The 18,403-nt window shown below is 40.6% G+C and overlaps 1 protein-coding gene across 1 annotated transcript in view; it reads left to right on the plus strand.

Moving 5' to 3' along the window:
- Window positions 1–9,776: 9,776 nt before the first annotated feature.
- Window positions 9,777–18,403, plus strand: part of ntf3 (neurotrophin 3) — a 39,405-nt gene continuing 30,778 nt past the window's right edge. Inside the window, exon 1 of the mRNA XM_086269821.1 lies at window positions 9,777–9,908. Coding sequence (XP_086125947.1) covers window positions 9,891–9,908 — 18 coding nt within the window. The 5' untranslated portion in view covers window positions 9,777–9,890. The remainder of the gene's footprint in view (window positions 9,909–18,403) is intronic.

Genomic DNA, 18,403 nt, shown 5'->3' on the forward strand with positions numbered 1-18,403 from the left:
CCCCGCGACCCTGAAAAGGATAAGTGGAAGCGAATGGATGGATGGATGGAGTTTCAAACAATCTTAAGGACAGACAACACAAAAGCAAAGCAGGGACAGCAAGAAAAGCACCCAGACTCTAATTTCCACCGGAAGTACTGTAAATGTATGCTCCCTGAAGGAATTTCACTGTAGAACAAAACTTACATGAGTATGGATTATGTTCTTGTGGTCAAGGAAAAGAGGTTAGGATTGGGACATAGGAGGTCCTCTTGGACCGCATCCAACCTCTCTCAAAGGCTTCAGGGGGATCTACCAGGCCCAGGAGCTATTGCCAATCCTCAATGAGGCCTTCCCCAAACGCAGCCTCTGGCATAGCTTGTTGCTCCATTATAAACAAGAAGCACTCCAAGAGTGCAAACCTTACACAAGGCCGCTCACTCTGGGGTAGTGTTTACTTTTAATGGAACAGTTTTGTATTTTATATACATTAATTTTGTTTCCTTTTATAAGGCTGTAAAACAAATTGCAAACTGCAAGTTTTTGTTATTTGCTCTGTTCAATCCCATTTTAATGTATTTAACATAATCCTTTTCTTTGTATTATTATAGGGTCTTTACCTCACAATAAAAAGCACCTTGAGGCAACCAGTGTTGGCGATTTTGAGCCATATAAATAAAACTGAATTAAACTGAATTGGCAGATGTGAATTGTAAAAGTGAAGTCAGGGGTCCAAAGTAACATGATGTTTAGAATCCCCAAATATCATTCCCATATATGCCTATATGCTATCCATACAAACACTGACAGAAACCGACGCAGCAATGTATAGCCACTATGTGGCTAGTGGTAGGTTCTCATTGGGAAGAGGTCATTTTTCAGTCACTTATCACTACGGTTCACGTCTCTCAGAGGGATTTGGTAACCTTAATGTAGCTTTCTCATTGACAAGACATCGGAAAAACGTTGCTTACCTTCACTTCACTCACTCTGTTTTGCACATTATGGAACCAGCTTCCAGTTTGGATTCAGGAGACACTATCTCTACTTTTAAGATTAGGCTGAAACTTTCCTTTTTGCTAAAGCATATAGTTAGGGCTGGACCAGGTGACCCTGAATCCTCCCTTAGTTATGCTGCAATAAATGTAGGCTGCCGGGGGATTCCCATGATGCATTGAGTTTTTCCTTTCCAGTCACCTTTCTCACTCACTATGTATTAATAGACCTCTCTGCATTGAATCATATCTGTTATTAATCTCTGTCTCTCTTCCACAGCATGTCTTTCATCCTATTTTCCTTCTCTGACCCCAACCGGTCGCAGCAGATGGCCCCGCCCCTCCCTGAGCCTGATTCTGCCGGAGGTTTCTTTCTGTTAAAAGGGAGTTTTTCCTTCCCACTGTCGCCAAAGTGCTTGCTCATAGGGGGTCATATGATTGTTGGGTTTTCTCTGTATGTATTATTGTACGATCTACTGTACAATATGAAGCGCCTTGAGGCGACTGTTGTTGTGATTTGGTGCTATATAAATAAAATTGAATTGAATTGTGTCACACCAGCTAGACTTTTTTGTGAAGCAGCATCATTGCGGTTTATTATGCAGCAGTTTTTAGCAGTTTTCTGTTGAAAGGGGATATTTTCCAAGCTTGGAGGATGCCCACTCGGTGAACGACTAGCATGTCTGTTCTTTTTTTCAACTACAAATTTAAGAATTTTTACAAACTGTCCCACTCGCTTCTCACCACCAGTACTACATTCACATCCACAAATAGAAAACTGTTCTGGAAATTATCCATAATGAAACAACAACGCTAGGGAGTGACTTGTAACAGCTGTTCTCCCAAAAATAACAAAAAAAATATAAAAGACAATGTATTGCACGCCACCCTTTCCTGGCTGAGATGCTGATTCTCATTCCCACTGCTTGAAATTTGGCTATGAAATATTCCAGTGCAAGCTGGAGGCTATCACCTAGTGAAGCCAACAGAACCACATCATCTGTGAAAAACAGAGACGCAATTCTGAGACCACCCAAGTGGAAGATTTGTGCCAAATTGATATGCCTAAAAATTCTGTCCATAAAAATTATGGTCAGAATCGGTGAGAAAGGGCAGCCATGGCCGAATCCAAAACTCACTGGAACAAGTCCGAGTTATTGTTGGCAATGCGAAGCAAGCTCTTGCAATGGTTGCATAAGAACCAGACACCTCGAAGTACCTCTCATAGATACTCCAAGGGACAAGGTCTACTGCCTTCTCCAAGTCCACAAAGAGGTAAAGAGCTGGTCCAGTGTTCCATGACCTGGATGAAAACTGTGTTGTTTCTTCTCCTTGGAACTTGAAACTGATACTGCCGCTTAATTGACCCCCAAGTTTAATTGATGCTTTGATTAAAGAGTGCTCCCTTCATAAAGTGTCTACCTTACAATATAAAGTCCCTTGAAGCTACTGTTGTTGTGATTTGTGATAAATAAACTTGAATTGAAATAAATAAATTGAATTGTTGTTGGTGCAATAACGAAATAATATTACAACATTAATAATAATAATAATAATGAGCAAATGTGAACTAACATTAACACAGAGGAGAGGATGGAAACTTCCTCTCCTGCTGCAATAGTGGATAATTCGTGCAGGTCAGATGAAGATCTTTTACGACATCACAGAAAAATGTCTGAGAGACATTTCTGAAAATATCTCAAGGTTACTTTTCACTCTGTGCCTCATCTACTTCTCCTCCACTTTCACATAATTCCTCTTCAATAGATTCTACTTTCACTCAACCCTTTCTTCCTCTCACCTCCTGTCCTCACTCGTGCTTTTCCTCTTTTTCATCGGCCTCTCTTTTCTCTACTGACTCCTTTTCTACTTCTCTGCCTCTCCATCCATGTCACTCTTCCAAATCACCCAACTTTGTGCATATTTGATGATTTCACTGCCGTCCAGGATAATTATTACACAGTTTTCATGTCACGTGGGGGGCCTGTGGGACCTGCAGGAGATGTGTGTTGCCACTGTTCTGATTAAAAATTTACAGACTGCTTTACAGTGATGATGCTGAACAAAAGGGACTTCTTGTGATGTATGACTAGTGCTTAGTCATACAAAGGAAAAAAACACACACACAGTATAGTCATAATTTTGCTACAGCTCTCAATTGTGTTATAAAATCTTTAATTTTGCAGACATGTAATTGTTTTAACTTAAAATAAGTAGAGACCTCCATCCATCCATCCATCTTCATCCGCTTTGTCCGGGGCCGGGTCGCGGGGGCAGCAGCCTAAGCAAAGAGGCCCAGACCTCCCTCTCCCCAGCCACCTCCTCCAGCTTATCCGGGGGAACACCAAGGCGTTCCCAGGCCAGCCGAGAGATATAATCTCTCCAGCGTGTCCTGGGTCTGCCCTGGGGCCTCCTCCCGGTGGGACATGCCCGGAACACCTCACCCAGGAGGCGCCCAGGAGGCATCCTTGTCAGATGCCCGAACCACCTCAGCTGGCTCCTTTCGATGTGGAGCAGCAGCTGCTCTACTCTGAGCCCCTCCCGGATGGCCGAACTTCTCACCCTATCTCTAAGGGAGAGGCCAGCCACCCTTCGGAGGAAGCTCATTTCTGCCGCTTGTATCCGCGATCTCGTTCTTTCGGTCACTACCCACAGCTCGTGGCCATAGGTGAGGGTAGGGACATAGATCGACCGGTAAATTGAGAGCTTCGCTTTTACACTCAGCTCCCTCTTCACCACGACGGGCCGGTGCAGCGTCCGCATTACTGCAGCTGCAGCCCCAATCCGTCTGTCGATCTCCCTTCTCCCATCACTCGCGAACAAGACCCCGAGATACTTGAACTCCTCCACTTGTGGCAGGAACTCATCCCCGACCCGGAGTGGGCACTCCACCCTTTTCCGGCTCAGCACACCCTCACTACGCGTTTAGGTGCACCAGGTCTGTCCAGTGTCCTCCCCCGCCACCTGATCCAACTCACCACCAGGTGGTGATCAGTTGACAGCTCAGCCCCTCTCTTTACCCGAGTGTCCAGAACATATGGTCGCAGGTCTGCTGATACGATTACAAAATCGATCATTGACCTACGGCCTAGAGCGTCCTGGTGCCACGTGCACTTATGGACACTCTTATGTTCGAACAGGGTGTTCGTTATGGCCAAACTGTGGTTAGCACAGAAGTCCAATAACAGAGCACCGCTCGGGTTCAGATCAGGGAGGCCGTTCCTCCCAATCACGCCCCTCCAGGTCTCGCTGTCGTTACCCACGTGAGCATTGAAGTCTCCCAGCAGGACAACAGAGTCTCCAGGTGGAGCACCCTCCAGCACCCCCCCCCAGGGACTCTAAGAAGGCTGGGTACTCTGAACTGCCACTCGGCGCATAAGCGCAGATGACAGTCAGGACCCGTTCCCCGACCCTAAGGCGCAGGGAACAAACCCTCTCGTCCACCGGGAAAAACCCCAACGTACCGGCAGCAAGCCGAGGGGATATTAGGATACCCACCCCAGCCCGCCGCCTCTCACCAGGGGCAACTCCAGACTGAGACAGAGTCCAGCCCCTCTCCAGGAGACTGGTTCCAGAGCCCAAGCCATGTGTAGAGGTGAGCCCGACTATATAGGGCCCCGGAAACCCTATCCCGGGCAGGGTAAACTGTTCCCTCGGTGTCCTTTTCATAAGGGTCTTATGAATCGCTCTTTGTCTGGTCCCTCACCCAGGGCCAATTTGCCATGGGAGACCCTACCAGGGGGCAAAAGTCCCCAGACAACATAGCCCCTGGGATCCCTGGGACACACAAACCCCTTCACCACGATAAGGTAGCGATTCAAGGAGGGGAAAGTAGAGACCTATTTCTCCCTAATATCCTCAACAAAAATGTTGTTGCGTGACATAAAACATACACGTGGTTTAAAGAAGTTATTACATCACCTGTCATAAAAACAAAAAATATTAGGAATTGTGCTTAAAACTAAAACTGACATAGTTATGTATCGGGCAAATAACAAAGTGTTTTATGCACCAGTTTGAGCCAGCACACTGGACTAATTTTTCTCTCCAGGAATACAAATAAATGTGTTTTTACTATTTCTTCTGTTTTCTTTGTGAAGCAGAAAATAAACATAAAAAATGTCTTTGGTAATCACCAATCCTGTTACAGTAAGTAGAGCAGCTGTGTGTCATCATTTACAAGGTTATCAAATCGCAGGTTTTATTATTTATTTTCTGCTTTAATATTAAGTAAAAATTTAAACTTCAAATTTAAACTTTAACATGTTACAAATTTGCCTGTGTACAAATCAAGGGTCAAACTCCACGGCTGAAAAATGAAGACACGGTGTAAGTCTGAACATTTGCATTTCCTTAGGTGGACACTAGAGGCTAACTCAACAAATGACTTAATTCCCCCAAAATCTTATGTTAAAACACCCCAATTTATAGGAAAATAAACAGGTTTATGAAGCGGTACAAAATTGGTTTTGCTATTTATCATTTCTGTTTTTTCTCAGCAAAACAACTGTACACATTTTGATGTAACTCAGTCATTCTTAAGTCTTAACAATAGACCTACTGCTGCTTTGAGTGACAGGTGGATATGCTAGCTGTTTCCTGGAACTGGACCTCTCAATCAATGGTGCCTTTTGAACGTTTTGATGTAAATATCTAAAAAATAACTTGGATGTACAGTCACCAACCAACTCTAGAGTTTACACATAGTCCAAAAAAGAGAAAATATTCAATGAGTGGAAGTTGGAAGTGTTTTGTTGATCAGGGTCACAGATAGGCTGAAACCTATCCCAGCTGTCGCAAGTCAAGAGATGCTCTATGCACTCTCTGTACAGCTCAGCAGGGCTAACACAAAGATAACCACTAAAACACACACTTACACCAATTATCCTAACCCAATCCATGTCTTTGGATGCACTGTTCCAAAAAATAGTAATGTCAAAGTATCTTTACAGTTTTGTACTGTCTTTCTAGAATATCAATAAGTAGACTGTGATTTTACATGTCGAAGGTAACATAACATCACTGTAAATATAGTAAAACACAATTTACTTGTTTTTTAAATATATTTTTTTGTACATATGCATATTTAGATTGTAAAAATACATTCAGAAATGTATCATAATTTCACAAATATTTGTCTGTTATGTGAGAGAAGGATCTGTTAAATCCAAATGTAATACTATGGAAAAATATATAAAATGGTTGAAAATTAATGAGAATAATCAATAATTAAAGGAGTATTTGAATCATAATTTTGCTGAAAATTTCATGTCATCTAGGTCTGATTCAATAATTCAGAGGTAACAAGTGAAAATATAATTAATAGGAATGAAAACTAAAAAAAAACATATAAAACATTGCACGGACACGCTGTGCTAATTATATATTTTAAAAAATAAATGTAGAGGTAGGAATTGCAATTAATATAAATCTCAAAGTATTCACAACATTCCTGAACAGAAATAGGCCTCTGCACCTGGGGTGAGGGTGTGGCCATGAAAACAATGTGACATGCCATTGGATGTTGGGACACATAATAACATGACGCTAAGCATCGGCCAGTGAATGTGAACTAACAACCACAAGGTCGCAGGTATGGCTGTACTGTAGGAAAAAATCCTAATATAAAAATATTCTACTGTGCATTTTACAGTTTTGTTCTGTTCTTCTAGAATATCATTAAAGTTACGTAAATAGACTGTGATTAACGTTAAATCACTGTAATGTAATAAAAACATTTTCATGATTATTAAATGTATCTGTCTGTACATATGCATTTTAGATTGTTAAAATACATTCACAAATGTATCATGATTTCACAAATATCTGTCCGTTATTTGAAAGATTGAACTGTTGAATTCAAATGTAATGCTATGGAAAAGTATATAACATGATTCCTATAAGCTTGTGTTACATCACATAAGTATTATTATCTTTGCTATTTAGGGCGATCGTGGCTCAAGAGTTGGCAGCTCGCCTTGTGATCAGAAGGTTGCCGGTTCGAGCCCCGGCTCTGACACTCTCGGTATTGTGTCCGTGGTCAAGACTCTTCACCTACTAGTGATGGCCAGAGGGGCCGATGGTGCGATATGGCAGCCTCACCTCTGTCAGTCTGTCCCAGGGCATGCAATCCATTATTATTTAAACCAACTGTTAACTGTATATTTCTGTACATATACGTATTATGATTCATATTGCCACATTCATTGACCTTGTTTATAGGTAATTTCATTGTTTGATCACGTTAAAATGTTCCTAATTTAATGTCTAAAAGCACTTGGAAAAGGCAGAATCCCATGTAAAATTAGCGCAAACTCTATTTTCATTACTGAAAATAACCGTATTTTTATGGGACAGTTATTTTCTGTTATTTTACGGTCGTATTTTGGCGCCCCAGCTGCCGGAATATTACCGTTTTTTTAAGATGTTTTTTTTAACAGTGTGGTGGAATAAAGTTGGAGTACCCGGAGAGAACCTGTAAGCTACAGAAAGGCCTCAGACTGGATTGAAAACTATGGACCTTTTTGCTGTGACGTGGCGATGCCGCCATAACTAAATATGCTGTAATGTATCTCTATTTATTCATTTCTATTCATCTCCTAGTTTTTTTAATGTGTTATTATTATTTCCTAAACAACCCGATGTTATTGGTCTGGTCCCTTAGGATGAGGAGGATGTACACAAACTCCTTGAAGACAAAATTACGCTTAGTTAGCTTGCTGGCTAAAGCTGAAGATAATTTATCTGTTCTGGGGTTAAAATAATCTTGAGCGATATTATCCGTCTTTGCCAAAATGGAGAGCAAAACAGGTATAGCACCAGTTACTGGGTGGGGCAGGGCATTGTCAATGGTTGGTTGAATTAAATTACAAAGTAATAGTGTAGTCTACAGCCTATTTGGTTACAGTCAAACATCCACTGAGATCCTTTGGTGTCATTGCTGGCAATGCAGGGTAGCATCTTGTCGAATGAGGTTGAATCTATGCAGGTGCAAGTTTGAGTAACTTTGTAGTAGACTGGTGGACACAGAAACTACAACAAGCCTTTAAGTAGAATGCCTTATCCTACAGACACTGAAGCTAGGAGATAGCCAAGGCCTAATCCAACTCTGAGTTTTATTATTTTCCTCATTTAAGAATTATTTTTTATTTACATTATGCTGATCTCTACAAATGCATAGCAAAAATGCTGAAAGTTATCATATTATACTGATAATATTATACCGTGTTCACTCAAGGTAAACATGACAATGATATAACAATAATATGTGCAGTATATGAACAAAACTACTGGGCCACCGACACATCACACCTACAGCAGCTGTTCAACAGTGCCATCAATGAAGCTCCTGGCACACAGTTTTTGAATTGATGTTTGGCGGTTTGGTGTGTGTGCTACAGCACTCTGTAACTTGGTATTTCATTTCATTTTATTCATTTATAAAGCACATTTAATAACAACAGAGCGTTGACCAAAGTGCTGTACAACATAACAATTAAAGTTAGTGGTCTGCCACTTCATGGGTGAGCTCCTGTGGTTCCAAAAGGTTCCACTTTGAAATAATAGCACTTACAGTTGATCATTCTATATCTACGAGGGAAGAAACTGACTTGTTATAGAGCTGGCACGCTAATGCTGTACCACGCTCAAATTCAGTGAGCTCTGTAGAATGGCCCATTTGTTTCTTTAGAAATGTTTGTAAAGGCAGACTGCATGGCTAGATGTTTGGTGATTTCTTTTTTTAGATTTACTTATAGGCTTGTTGCCTTTATTTGATAGGTCAGCAGTGGAGAAAAGAGGGGGAGAAAGAGCAGGAGAACACACAGCGAAGGCCCACAGGTCAACTTCAAACTGCATTTTAGCCACAGGACATATGAGTGATGCTAAGCCAGTAAGCTAAACTGGCAGCTCTGGTGATTTATTTCATAAATCTGTGGCAGTGGTACTGAAAACACCTGAATTTCAAGATTAAGCATTGTGTCCCGATATCGTTATCCATGGTGTCAGGAGCCTATCCCAGCTGCCACAGGATGAGAAGCGGGGTACACCTTGGACAGGCGGCCAACAATAATTCTCCTGTGAGGACTAACAGGACTTTGTCCTCTTTAGCAAAGTCTGATGTGTTTTAGAATTAAATAAAGTGCTTGAAACTGACTCTTACAAGAAGCTGAGTCAGATTTTTTAGGAACTTGCAAATAAAAGTTTGACACACTAATGTTGCCCAAATTACAATGATTTACCAGTTTTTATAGACTATAAAACAATCTGAATGAAATTTTCTGTCTAAAACTTGTACTGTTACTCAGACTGCAGTTTAATCTTAGTTTTAGGCTTTGAAGAATTTGACCAATAAAAGCCAGAACTACATACAGACAAACTGAAAGAGAGCATTAATCACACGCGCGGCACGCACACACTCACACGCTCCTAATTCTGTGTCCTAATTCATGTCAGTAGGCTTGCTTCGCTGACAGACAGTGGCCGCATGCATGCATGCAGGTCTTTGCTCTTTGCTGCTGCATGCGCCAAGAGCCATCTGTCCTGTAACAGAAAGAGCGGCGTAGATTATGTTGTCCAGAGAGAGAGAGAGAGAGAGAGAGAGAGAGAGAGAGAGAGAGTGTGAGAGAGAGAGAGAGAGAGAGAGAGAGAGAGAGAGAGAGCGAGTGTGAGTGTGTTTTTGTGTGTGTGTGTGTGTGTGTGTGTGTGTGTGTGTGTGTGTGTGTGTGAGAGAGAGAGAGAGAGAGAGAGAGAGAGAGAGAGAGAGCATTACGCACACCCTGATCTTGTCCACACAGAACTAGTGTGGCGCACAGACAAGCGGCAGCCCTCACAAAGTGGGAAGTTTTCGCCGAAGGATTCAGTGTAAAAATTAATCACCTTCATGTCGACTCTGTTGGATACTAACCCGCCGATGCTATGGTTACCTTTATTACGGTAGGAACAACTGATTTCATTTAACTGGGAACTTAGTGGAGTATTTTTGTCGCTGCAAAACTCTTTGGTTCTTTGACACCAGGTATAAGCCAAAGTGTGCGACTTGCTCAACATTATTTAAACGATGGTAACAGACTCAGATGCTCAGAGCTGCTGGATTTACAACTTGTACAAATGGCTTTAAAAAGTTTCAGAAATCCTGAATTTGGTAGAGAATCGCGTCTAAATATGTGCTGAAGATTTCGTATTTAGTTTAAAAAAAACTGTGTTATTTTGTGTTCACCGACTATTTCACCTTCTAACTTTAAGCTTTGGTCAGTAAAACCAAGTAAAAAGGGAAACTACCCAGAATGGACAAAGTAACGTATGTTGCACGTTTTCCTCGGAGTTTGGAACAGGTAGACTTGAAGGTTGGCTATTTACAAAGTTGGTTTACGCATACAAATGTTTGGAACTCCTGTTGTTTAGTCACACGCGGGAGTTTTACCAGCGGATCTGGCCGAATGCGCACGAGAACGATGTGCCTCTGGATTACCCACGCGCTAATTGCTCCTCAGATCGCGGTTAGTGGCTGTGAAAGTTGATGTGTCACGGATGACTCCTACAATAAAGGTGGCCTGTGCGCACTGCTCTCCCTCTTTGCTTGTTGCTCGTTCCGTGTGTGTGCGTGCCCGTTGTTTGTATACGCATGCAGACTAAAACCTGTTAGACCTAAGAAGAAAAAAAAAAGAAAAGAAAAAGTGAGAGCTCTCCGGGCGCAAAGATACCCTCTCCAGAATCTTCATACGTACTGAACTTCAGTACTTTAAATTAGTATTTTGTTAAAAATGCGCATGCAAGAAACATTCCCAACTCGTTTAAAATGAATGTGAAAACATACTTAAAATATTTGAATTGGGGTTGGAGTAGGTGCACGTGGGTACATTGTATAACCTTGTTCCCTTCCATCAAACCACCTCAGACTTCAGATTTCATTGTTGGCAGGTGTTAAATGAGTCGCATAATCCTCCCAGAAATACTGATGCTGTTAGCGGGTGCGTGGACTAACATGATGGCCCGATGAGGCGCGTGTATTGTAGGATCTGTGGTCTGGGCAGCTTTGTGTAATGGCGCGCATCTGTGGGCGTATTCAGCCTTTTTGGTGGATGAGTCCCTGCTGCTGCTTCTCGTACACTTTTCTGAGTACGTGCGTGCGTCGAAGTGTGTATGCACGCCAAGAGGCCGCCGGAGCAGCTGTTGCGGTGGCGGATTTGAGCCTTTCCTGACATCCAGACACACAGCAGGACTGGGAAATTAGGACACATGGAAGGAGGCGAGAGAGGGAGACACCGGCTCAATTCCGTAACTTTATGGGCACTTGAGTCAATGATGGCCTCCCAGGAATCCTGAGAGAAGCTGCTGCTCCAGCTGTGAGCTGTTGCGTGCGGGCATGCCATGCAGCTGCAGTTTAACAGCGTTCATTTTGTGCTTTACTGCAGGAAGAATGGAGAAAAAATAAGGAGTTAGGGTTGTGAACAGCGTAGGGGCGGTGCTCAGTGTAAGAACATGAAGTACAGTAGATATGGTTAAAAACACTATACTTTTATTGTGGATAGTTTAACTTTTTTCTCTTGTTTATGCATCTCATCTCATAACTTGTTTGTATAGTTTTTGTTCTACTTTCATTTCTTGTGGCAGTTTTTCTTTTAAATCACCTTGGTTTAAATTCCAAGAGTAGCTTGAGAAAACATGTCGGGAAATTATGAATGCGCAGCTATCAAAGGACTGCCGCCAAAAACACAACAACCAAAGATCAAAATCAGAGCGAGCTTATTTCAACAGAAACAAACGTAATGAGGCATAAAATCAACTTTAACGAATGTGCAGAGTGAAAATGGCAGAGATCGTGCCAAGAAGTTTGGAGGTGTAAAAATGTGCGACTGTAACTATACAACACCAAAAAGTGTGCTTAGTACATTTTTCCTCACCAGATAGAAACTTAAATAAAGAAACAGATGAAATCACTGTTCTGTTTAATTGGTCTCTTGTTGACCAATGGAGTTGGATTGGAGCATCAGCCAGGAAAAGGCAGTCTGGGTGGGTCACCAGTGTTATCCCATCACAGATGTTTTGTGACATTTCCAGATGGACTGACCAGAAGCTGTAGTGTCCCCGAACCCCCTTCTTCTTCTGGAAATCTGTTCCCCTCAACATGTGATGTTTTTTCACCTCTCCTGCAGGATTATGTATAATTCACTTTACAACTGGCATTTTTCTACATATCCAGAAACTGTACAATTAAATCTTTCCAAAAATGGCAAATTAGTTTTATTAGATCACAGAAAACAAAAAATCCAACAGATGTATGAGGGAAGGATAAAGCGAAAATGTATATATCAAAAAATGCAACCCTCTCAGGCTCAAATTAAACTTTTTGTTGCTAATGCACAACCAAGTCCTGCAGTGGTACTTCTGAGTAAAAAAACACTCATAAAATATGTATGTGGGGTTGTTAGTTTTTAACTCTTGCAAATCGACAACGCCTGCCTTGAGAGGGTTAACAACTTTTACCATGGAAATGAAAGTAGTACATTATCTTTTAAATGCAAGCAGGCTTTTACAGAATCAGTGTTGGGATATATTTAGTGGGACAAACCCAGAGAATCAATCTTGGATCCCATTCTCAGCTTTTTGTGGCTGTAACAAATTTCAAATTCATTTAGAGTTATGCAGAAATCACTACCGACAAGTCCTGTGCTATTAACATACTTTGGCTAAAAAACAAATTATTTAAAAACATGTATAGTGTGCTCATTTGGTATATTTTCCTGAAATAAACTTGTTTTAATTCAGTTATTATTAACTAACAGTGATGAGGGTATTCTTTCAGGATGGGCCTACTGCTCGTACTCAGCTTAAGGTCCATGCAAAATTCACAAAGGGTGATGGGCAGCAGGAAAAAAAAAATCATTATATTCATCATGTTTCTTTTCAGTACGTTCACATGTGAGCTGAGTGCTCTGGCTGAGAGCACAGAAGCCAAAATGCCTTAATGTTCAAATATTCTTGTTGTGAAGTTAGTTAGTTTAAAGCAGTGGTTTTTAAACTGTGGGTCCCACTAGTGGGACATAGATGACCAAAAAGGAATATCAACAGGTATCTGCTTCTGTACTCGGATACGCCACTTTTCTGATATCTAGCATTGGAAAATGTGCTAATTACCAATATATTCACAAAGGCATTTATGTGTGCAGCACAACCTCCCACACTGAGGGGGAAAAACAATTAAACAATTAAATCATGAGGGTACAAAGCCTGTAATATGCGATGGTGCCTGTGGAAAAACTAGCAAAAGTCGGCTAGCTTATCTAGCATGGGACAGCTTCCTATCTTAGAACTTTGTGGGATTATGGAAATGGAGATTTCTACACTAGCGCTTTGTTCTCCAGTACTCAACTTCTACCACACAATAGGAGGCCATTACGACATACGCTTCGTCAGTGTCTGTGTACAACTAAAAACTCAAACTCAAACACAAATAGGAAAATGGCACCACCTTATGGAGCTGTTCAGCAACTGCATTTTACAAGTTAATTATTAATTGAGATAAATTCCAAATTCCAAATAAATCCGATAGTTGAAACAACAAATAAAGTCACAAAAAATCATGCAAAGTCCTTGCTCAGGTTTCTGACCGTGTTTTCCAGTTTCTGGTTCTGTACTAAAAAAAAAACATCTGAAAAGGTTCTGTTTGGTCTGTTTGAGCCTGTTACTGTTTGTAAATTAAACTTTCAAAATAAAAAAAGATGCAACAAGAAGCTGCAAATTAAAACAAATGAAAAATATTCAGAAATTATGAATTTAATTTCTCATTTATTTTCATTACATCGTGTTCTGCAATCATCTTTTCTACATTTTTGGTCAACCATTGAAACTTTAATGCAGTATTATGGACTTGGATTAAACAGAAAGTTGGCAGAACATGTTCAATCTAGCATTACTATTCCATAAAATAGTTGGAGAAGTGAAAGTGAAGAAATGTCACCTTCACAAGGACCAGTAGTAACTTTTCTGGTCCCAGAGGTCCATCTATAATGCCGACATCCCCAAAAGCCCTCGACTATGTTTGGTTTGAGATGCTTTTTGAGTGTTTTGTAATTAAAGTCAAGTACTCGAGACTTCAAGCACTTTTCTTAAAAGATTTCTGGTCATCAACATGCAGTTAAAGCCTAAATGTCAAGCAAATGAATCAAGAGCAGTCTTAATACCAAAAGGGTGAGGAAAGCAAAGTATTAGTGGGTTTACCACGATCTTTAATTTCCCTCCTGTCTTCCCTTGGTCTTTGGTGTGGACCAAGCTGATTCTTTCATCCTATGGTCACAGATTCTCAGCCTCGCCTGCTCTGACATGGTTTACACATTTAGCAGAGTGTTTACGCTGCACATTTTTATGACTAGTTAGAGCAAAACATACTGTAAGGATGGGGATTAGGCAGCTCTGCTCTGTAGAACAGAAACGACACAAAGCAGGGGAGTTGCAGACGCATGCACGTATACATCCTCCACAATTCATTTAAGATGTTCATTACTTTGACCTGTAACCTTGAGTCTTGCTGTGATATAAAAGGCTCTAAATGGAAATCCTCATTAGCACAATTCTGTTTGCTTGTCTATTTTTTTTTCTTCATTTTCTTTAACGGTAATTCCCACAATTCCCAGAGAGTCAGAGTAGATAGAGATCATGAGGTTTCAAGGTGAGGCTTGGCCTTCCTTGCAGTGCAGTCATATGACAGTCCAGCTGTCCTCTTTCTGTTAGTTTTGAGACGGTAATCTTCCTCCCTGTCTCAACGATTTTCTTTATCTCCCTCACCTCCACTGTCTAGATCGTTATGTCCTTCATTCTTCACTCTTTACGTCTCCTTCCCAGACAGTTTTCTTTCCACTCACACTATTCCAAATTAAGAGGGAAACTCTGTGATGAATTCCCATAAAAAGCTTTTTAAGTGGTTATTTATGTATATACATAAAACCTGCCTGGCTAAACATAAGAGAGCCAGTATTCGGCTTTGCTGTCTTATGACCTTTCAAAATGTCAGTTTTTCCAGAACAAATTAATATCTATTTAATGGAGTTAAAACAGTAGCAGAAGTACCTAAATACCTCACTTTTTTGTCACTAAATTTAGAGACTGTGGCTGACTGAAAGCACTAAATGAAATCCTTTCAAACATCTCCTAACGCTCCTAATCTGACCTTGCACACAGAACATTTATGGGAAGTAGGTAACTAATCACAACGACTGCTTCCCGTTGGACTTGCAAGGCGAATTATTTAACTTGTTTATTTATTTCTGGCTATGCAAATTTGAGACATAAATCTGATACACAATCTTAGCTAATATAGCTTAGCTCCTCTCTGGAGGTCAATGCCAGCACCAGGGTGACTAGATCCCCAAAAAACAAATGTGGGCCAAAAACTGTTTCTGTGGAACAATGTGGGGCCTGTTACTAATGCTGGGAGGTAGTCTGAAATTTTCTTATCTAACTTAGAAATAAAAATAGAACTAAACTGTGCAGACGCACATCACACAGAGCCAGTCAAAATGTGGGACATCGACTCAGTTTGTGGGACAGGGGCAAAAGGCCGTATAGTCCCACATAAAGAGGGACATCAGGTCACCCTAGTCAGCACTGAGAGGTAACATTTGCATCCATATTTTTTTAATTTTTGTTTAACTTTTAGTGTTCCTTATTAAACAGAAAAGATTATGAGCTTTTCAAGTAAAAATTCATATCATGTGGAGATATGCTCTGCTGAATATCTTAGATTTACCAGGAGCACAGATATATCGGCATCTGTAGTAAAAGTACTCAATAGGGGATGCAGGGGTCGGATTGAGGGGCAACCACAGACAAGCCTGGCTACAAAACACAACCATTAGTTAACCAGTGACTTTTTTTAAATGCCAGATTGTTTTATGAAACCATTTGTCTGTGTTGTTTATCTCACAGGGTCAAAATAAATAAATAAGACAAAAAAAAATGAACTAAACTAAAAATAACAATTCTATGCTATATTCCATATCTTTTGTATTTAGCTACTCGACTATTCCCTTCGTCAAAAGGAGTCTGACGGTCAGATGGTGTCTAAAAAGATTATGTACACGTTTTCATTATTTTTGGTCACACTAATCCAATTTGCAACCTGATTTCATTTAGTTGTTATATCAGATTAAGATCTGGGGTCTTTCACCATTAAGATGATTATGGTTTCCCCGCTAAAACTATAAAACTGCAGGCAAAGTCAGGTCACATTCTCTTCCAATCTGTCAGTTTCAGCAGAGATTTATAGCACCCAAGTGGCCCATGCGTAATCTATGGTGCTTCTCACATCTGCTAAATTAACAGTCATTATTTGATTTGCCAAGACATGACATGGAGGTGCTGCTTTTACTACAGATTATGTTGTCTTTCATTTCTTAACGTCACTTCCATGAAAAATGACTCCCTTGGAGGAAGAGTTTTGTGTTTTTCTCTACTTTTTAGCAGCAGCGGGATCCCACTCAACTTTAATGTTTCATTGAAAAAATGAAAAAAAAGCACACATGTCCAATGTGTCTAAGATGATGCGCAATCTTCTTTTTCTCCGTATAGAATGAAATGCCTATAGGTGACGTCTGTGAGGACTGATGTGGCCACCTTTGATATTTGAGCTGGCAGTTGTTCAGGTGGCCTCGGGGAGAAACCTGCTGCCTGGTGTTTTTAACACAGACTCATAGTCATTGTACACAAACTCAGTTCCCTATACATGTCCCCTCATATGGTTTAATTCTAAACCAAACATAATACTAATCCCAACTAATGTTTATCTCAAAGCCCAGAAACCCCAAATTTGGGGTAATCATCAAAGAAATGTTTCCAGTGGTGTGAAACACATTGGCACTAACACTAACATGTTTTGCCATCTTTCTTTCTTTCTTTTTTTTTAAATTCTAGGTAGCCATCATTAGTGTATGACATAATATGGGTTTTGTCACATTTAAGCTAAAACTAAGTAACAGACGAACAAAAAGGTAGAAATTAAGTCAGCAAAATTTATGCACAGAATTCTGTGGTGGTCTATACCAAAACAGTAAGCCTTAATGTTAGTCAAATAACCCATTAAAATGCTCCTGAAGGTATCAACACTACGAACAATTAGTGAAGAGGTCTAATTCAATGTCTGAGGCCTAGCAGACGTTGGCCTGGCTTCCAGCTGCCTGTGACAGGACTCCCATAATCAGTTTGGCCACACCTCTAACTCAGTAATCTAGGTGGATGACTTAAAAACATCCAACTTCCTCAGAGTTAAAGTGAAGCTGTTCATAGAGGCTGAAAATGAATACTGTCTCAAGTGGCTCAAGAGGAACTGGAGTTTTTACCACTTCCACAGTGGCTTCATTTTTCAGCATTCTTCAGCCGTCCCTGGATTCCATTGTTGGCCTATCCATGCTTTTATCACTCAGGAATAAAGGACTGATTTTACTGATCTCTCTGTTGCATTAGTGACATTGGCTGGGGGCAAACACACCCTGTGGATACATTTCTGACTGTATGCTAAATTAGCAATTCAAGTTCCTGTTTACAGGGTACTCCTGAATGTACAGGCAACTATGATTTGATTACTTGATAGGGAAGAAAAAACAAAAGCATAATCATTCTCAGCCAAGTACTGAACTATGTTTTGTTTCTGTGATTTCCAAGTGAAGTGCATTTTTGATGCAAACTATAACTTACACTGAATGCGATGTGTTTCCTGTCTGTGTGTCAAGATTTGACTGAGTTATGATGAATGAGCGAGAAGAAGAAGCTTGGATTTATGACTTGGGTTTACCACACACATTATGTTTGACTCCCCAGTATAACTGGTCAGTAGGTTCATATTTGTGTAGCATTAAATCCATCATTCAAACATCTGAGTGAAGTAACAATAATCAAAGAACACTTTAAGTGAAAGGAGGCTTGTATAAATGTGGGGTGGTAATGCACTGGAAAGGCTGTTTGAATGATGTGTTTATGTGGCAGTTGGAAACATGAGAGCAATGCACGCTAACCCTATCACTAGACAAGGACGCTACAATTGGACTATTCTTCAAAAATCTGCATTAAATATTTATGAAATATACGGAGCTTGGAACTATGGTGCAGTGTGTATTAAATCAGAATGAAACCAGCTTCCATACCCTTGTCTTCCACCGTATTACTTCCACTGATGGCTGGCCTCTTATGGTCCAATGTAGTCATAATTCTAGTACTAGTTGCACAGGCTTTGCATGCTATAAAGGTGACTCACTCTTCGTCTGTGCTTTGCCTGGTGGTTTGCCTGACAGTAAGTTTATTTCCTGAGAGTCCTGTGCAGTATTGGGGAGTAACAGAATACATGTAACAGAAACAGGAGGTGGAAGCATGTAAATATAATAATAACCACTGCAGCCAAAAAGAGTGCCTGATGAGCCCAGTTGTAAGTGAGCTATTAAGAC

The sequence above is a fragment of the Aulonocara sp. 'chitande type north' Nkhata Bay genome, linkage group LG17, assembly GCF_057382095.1.
Source record: "Aulonocara sp. 'chitande type north' Nkhata Bay isolate Kocher_YH1m ecotype deep benthic linkage group LG17, A_spYH_male_GT1.1, whole genome shotgun sequence".
Taxonomy (NCBI): domain Eukaryota; kingdom Metazoa; phylum Chordata; class Actinopteri; order Cichliformes; family Cichlidae; genus Aulonocara; species Aulonocara sp. 'chitande type north' Nkhata Bay.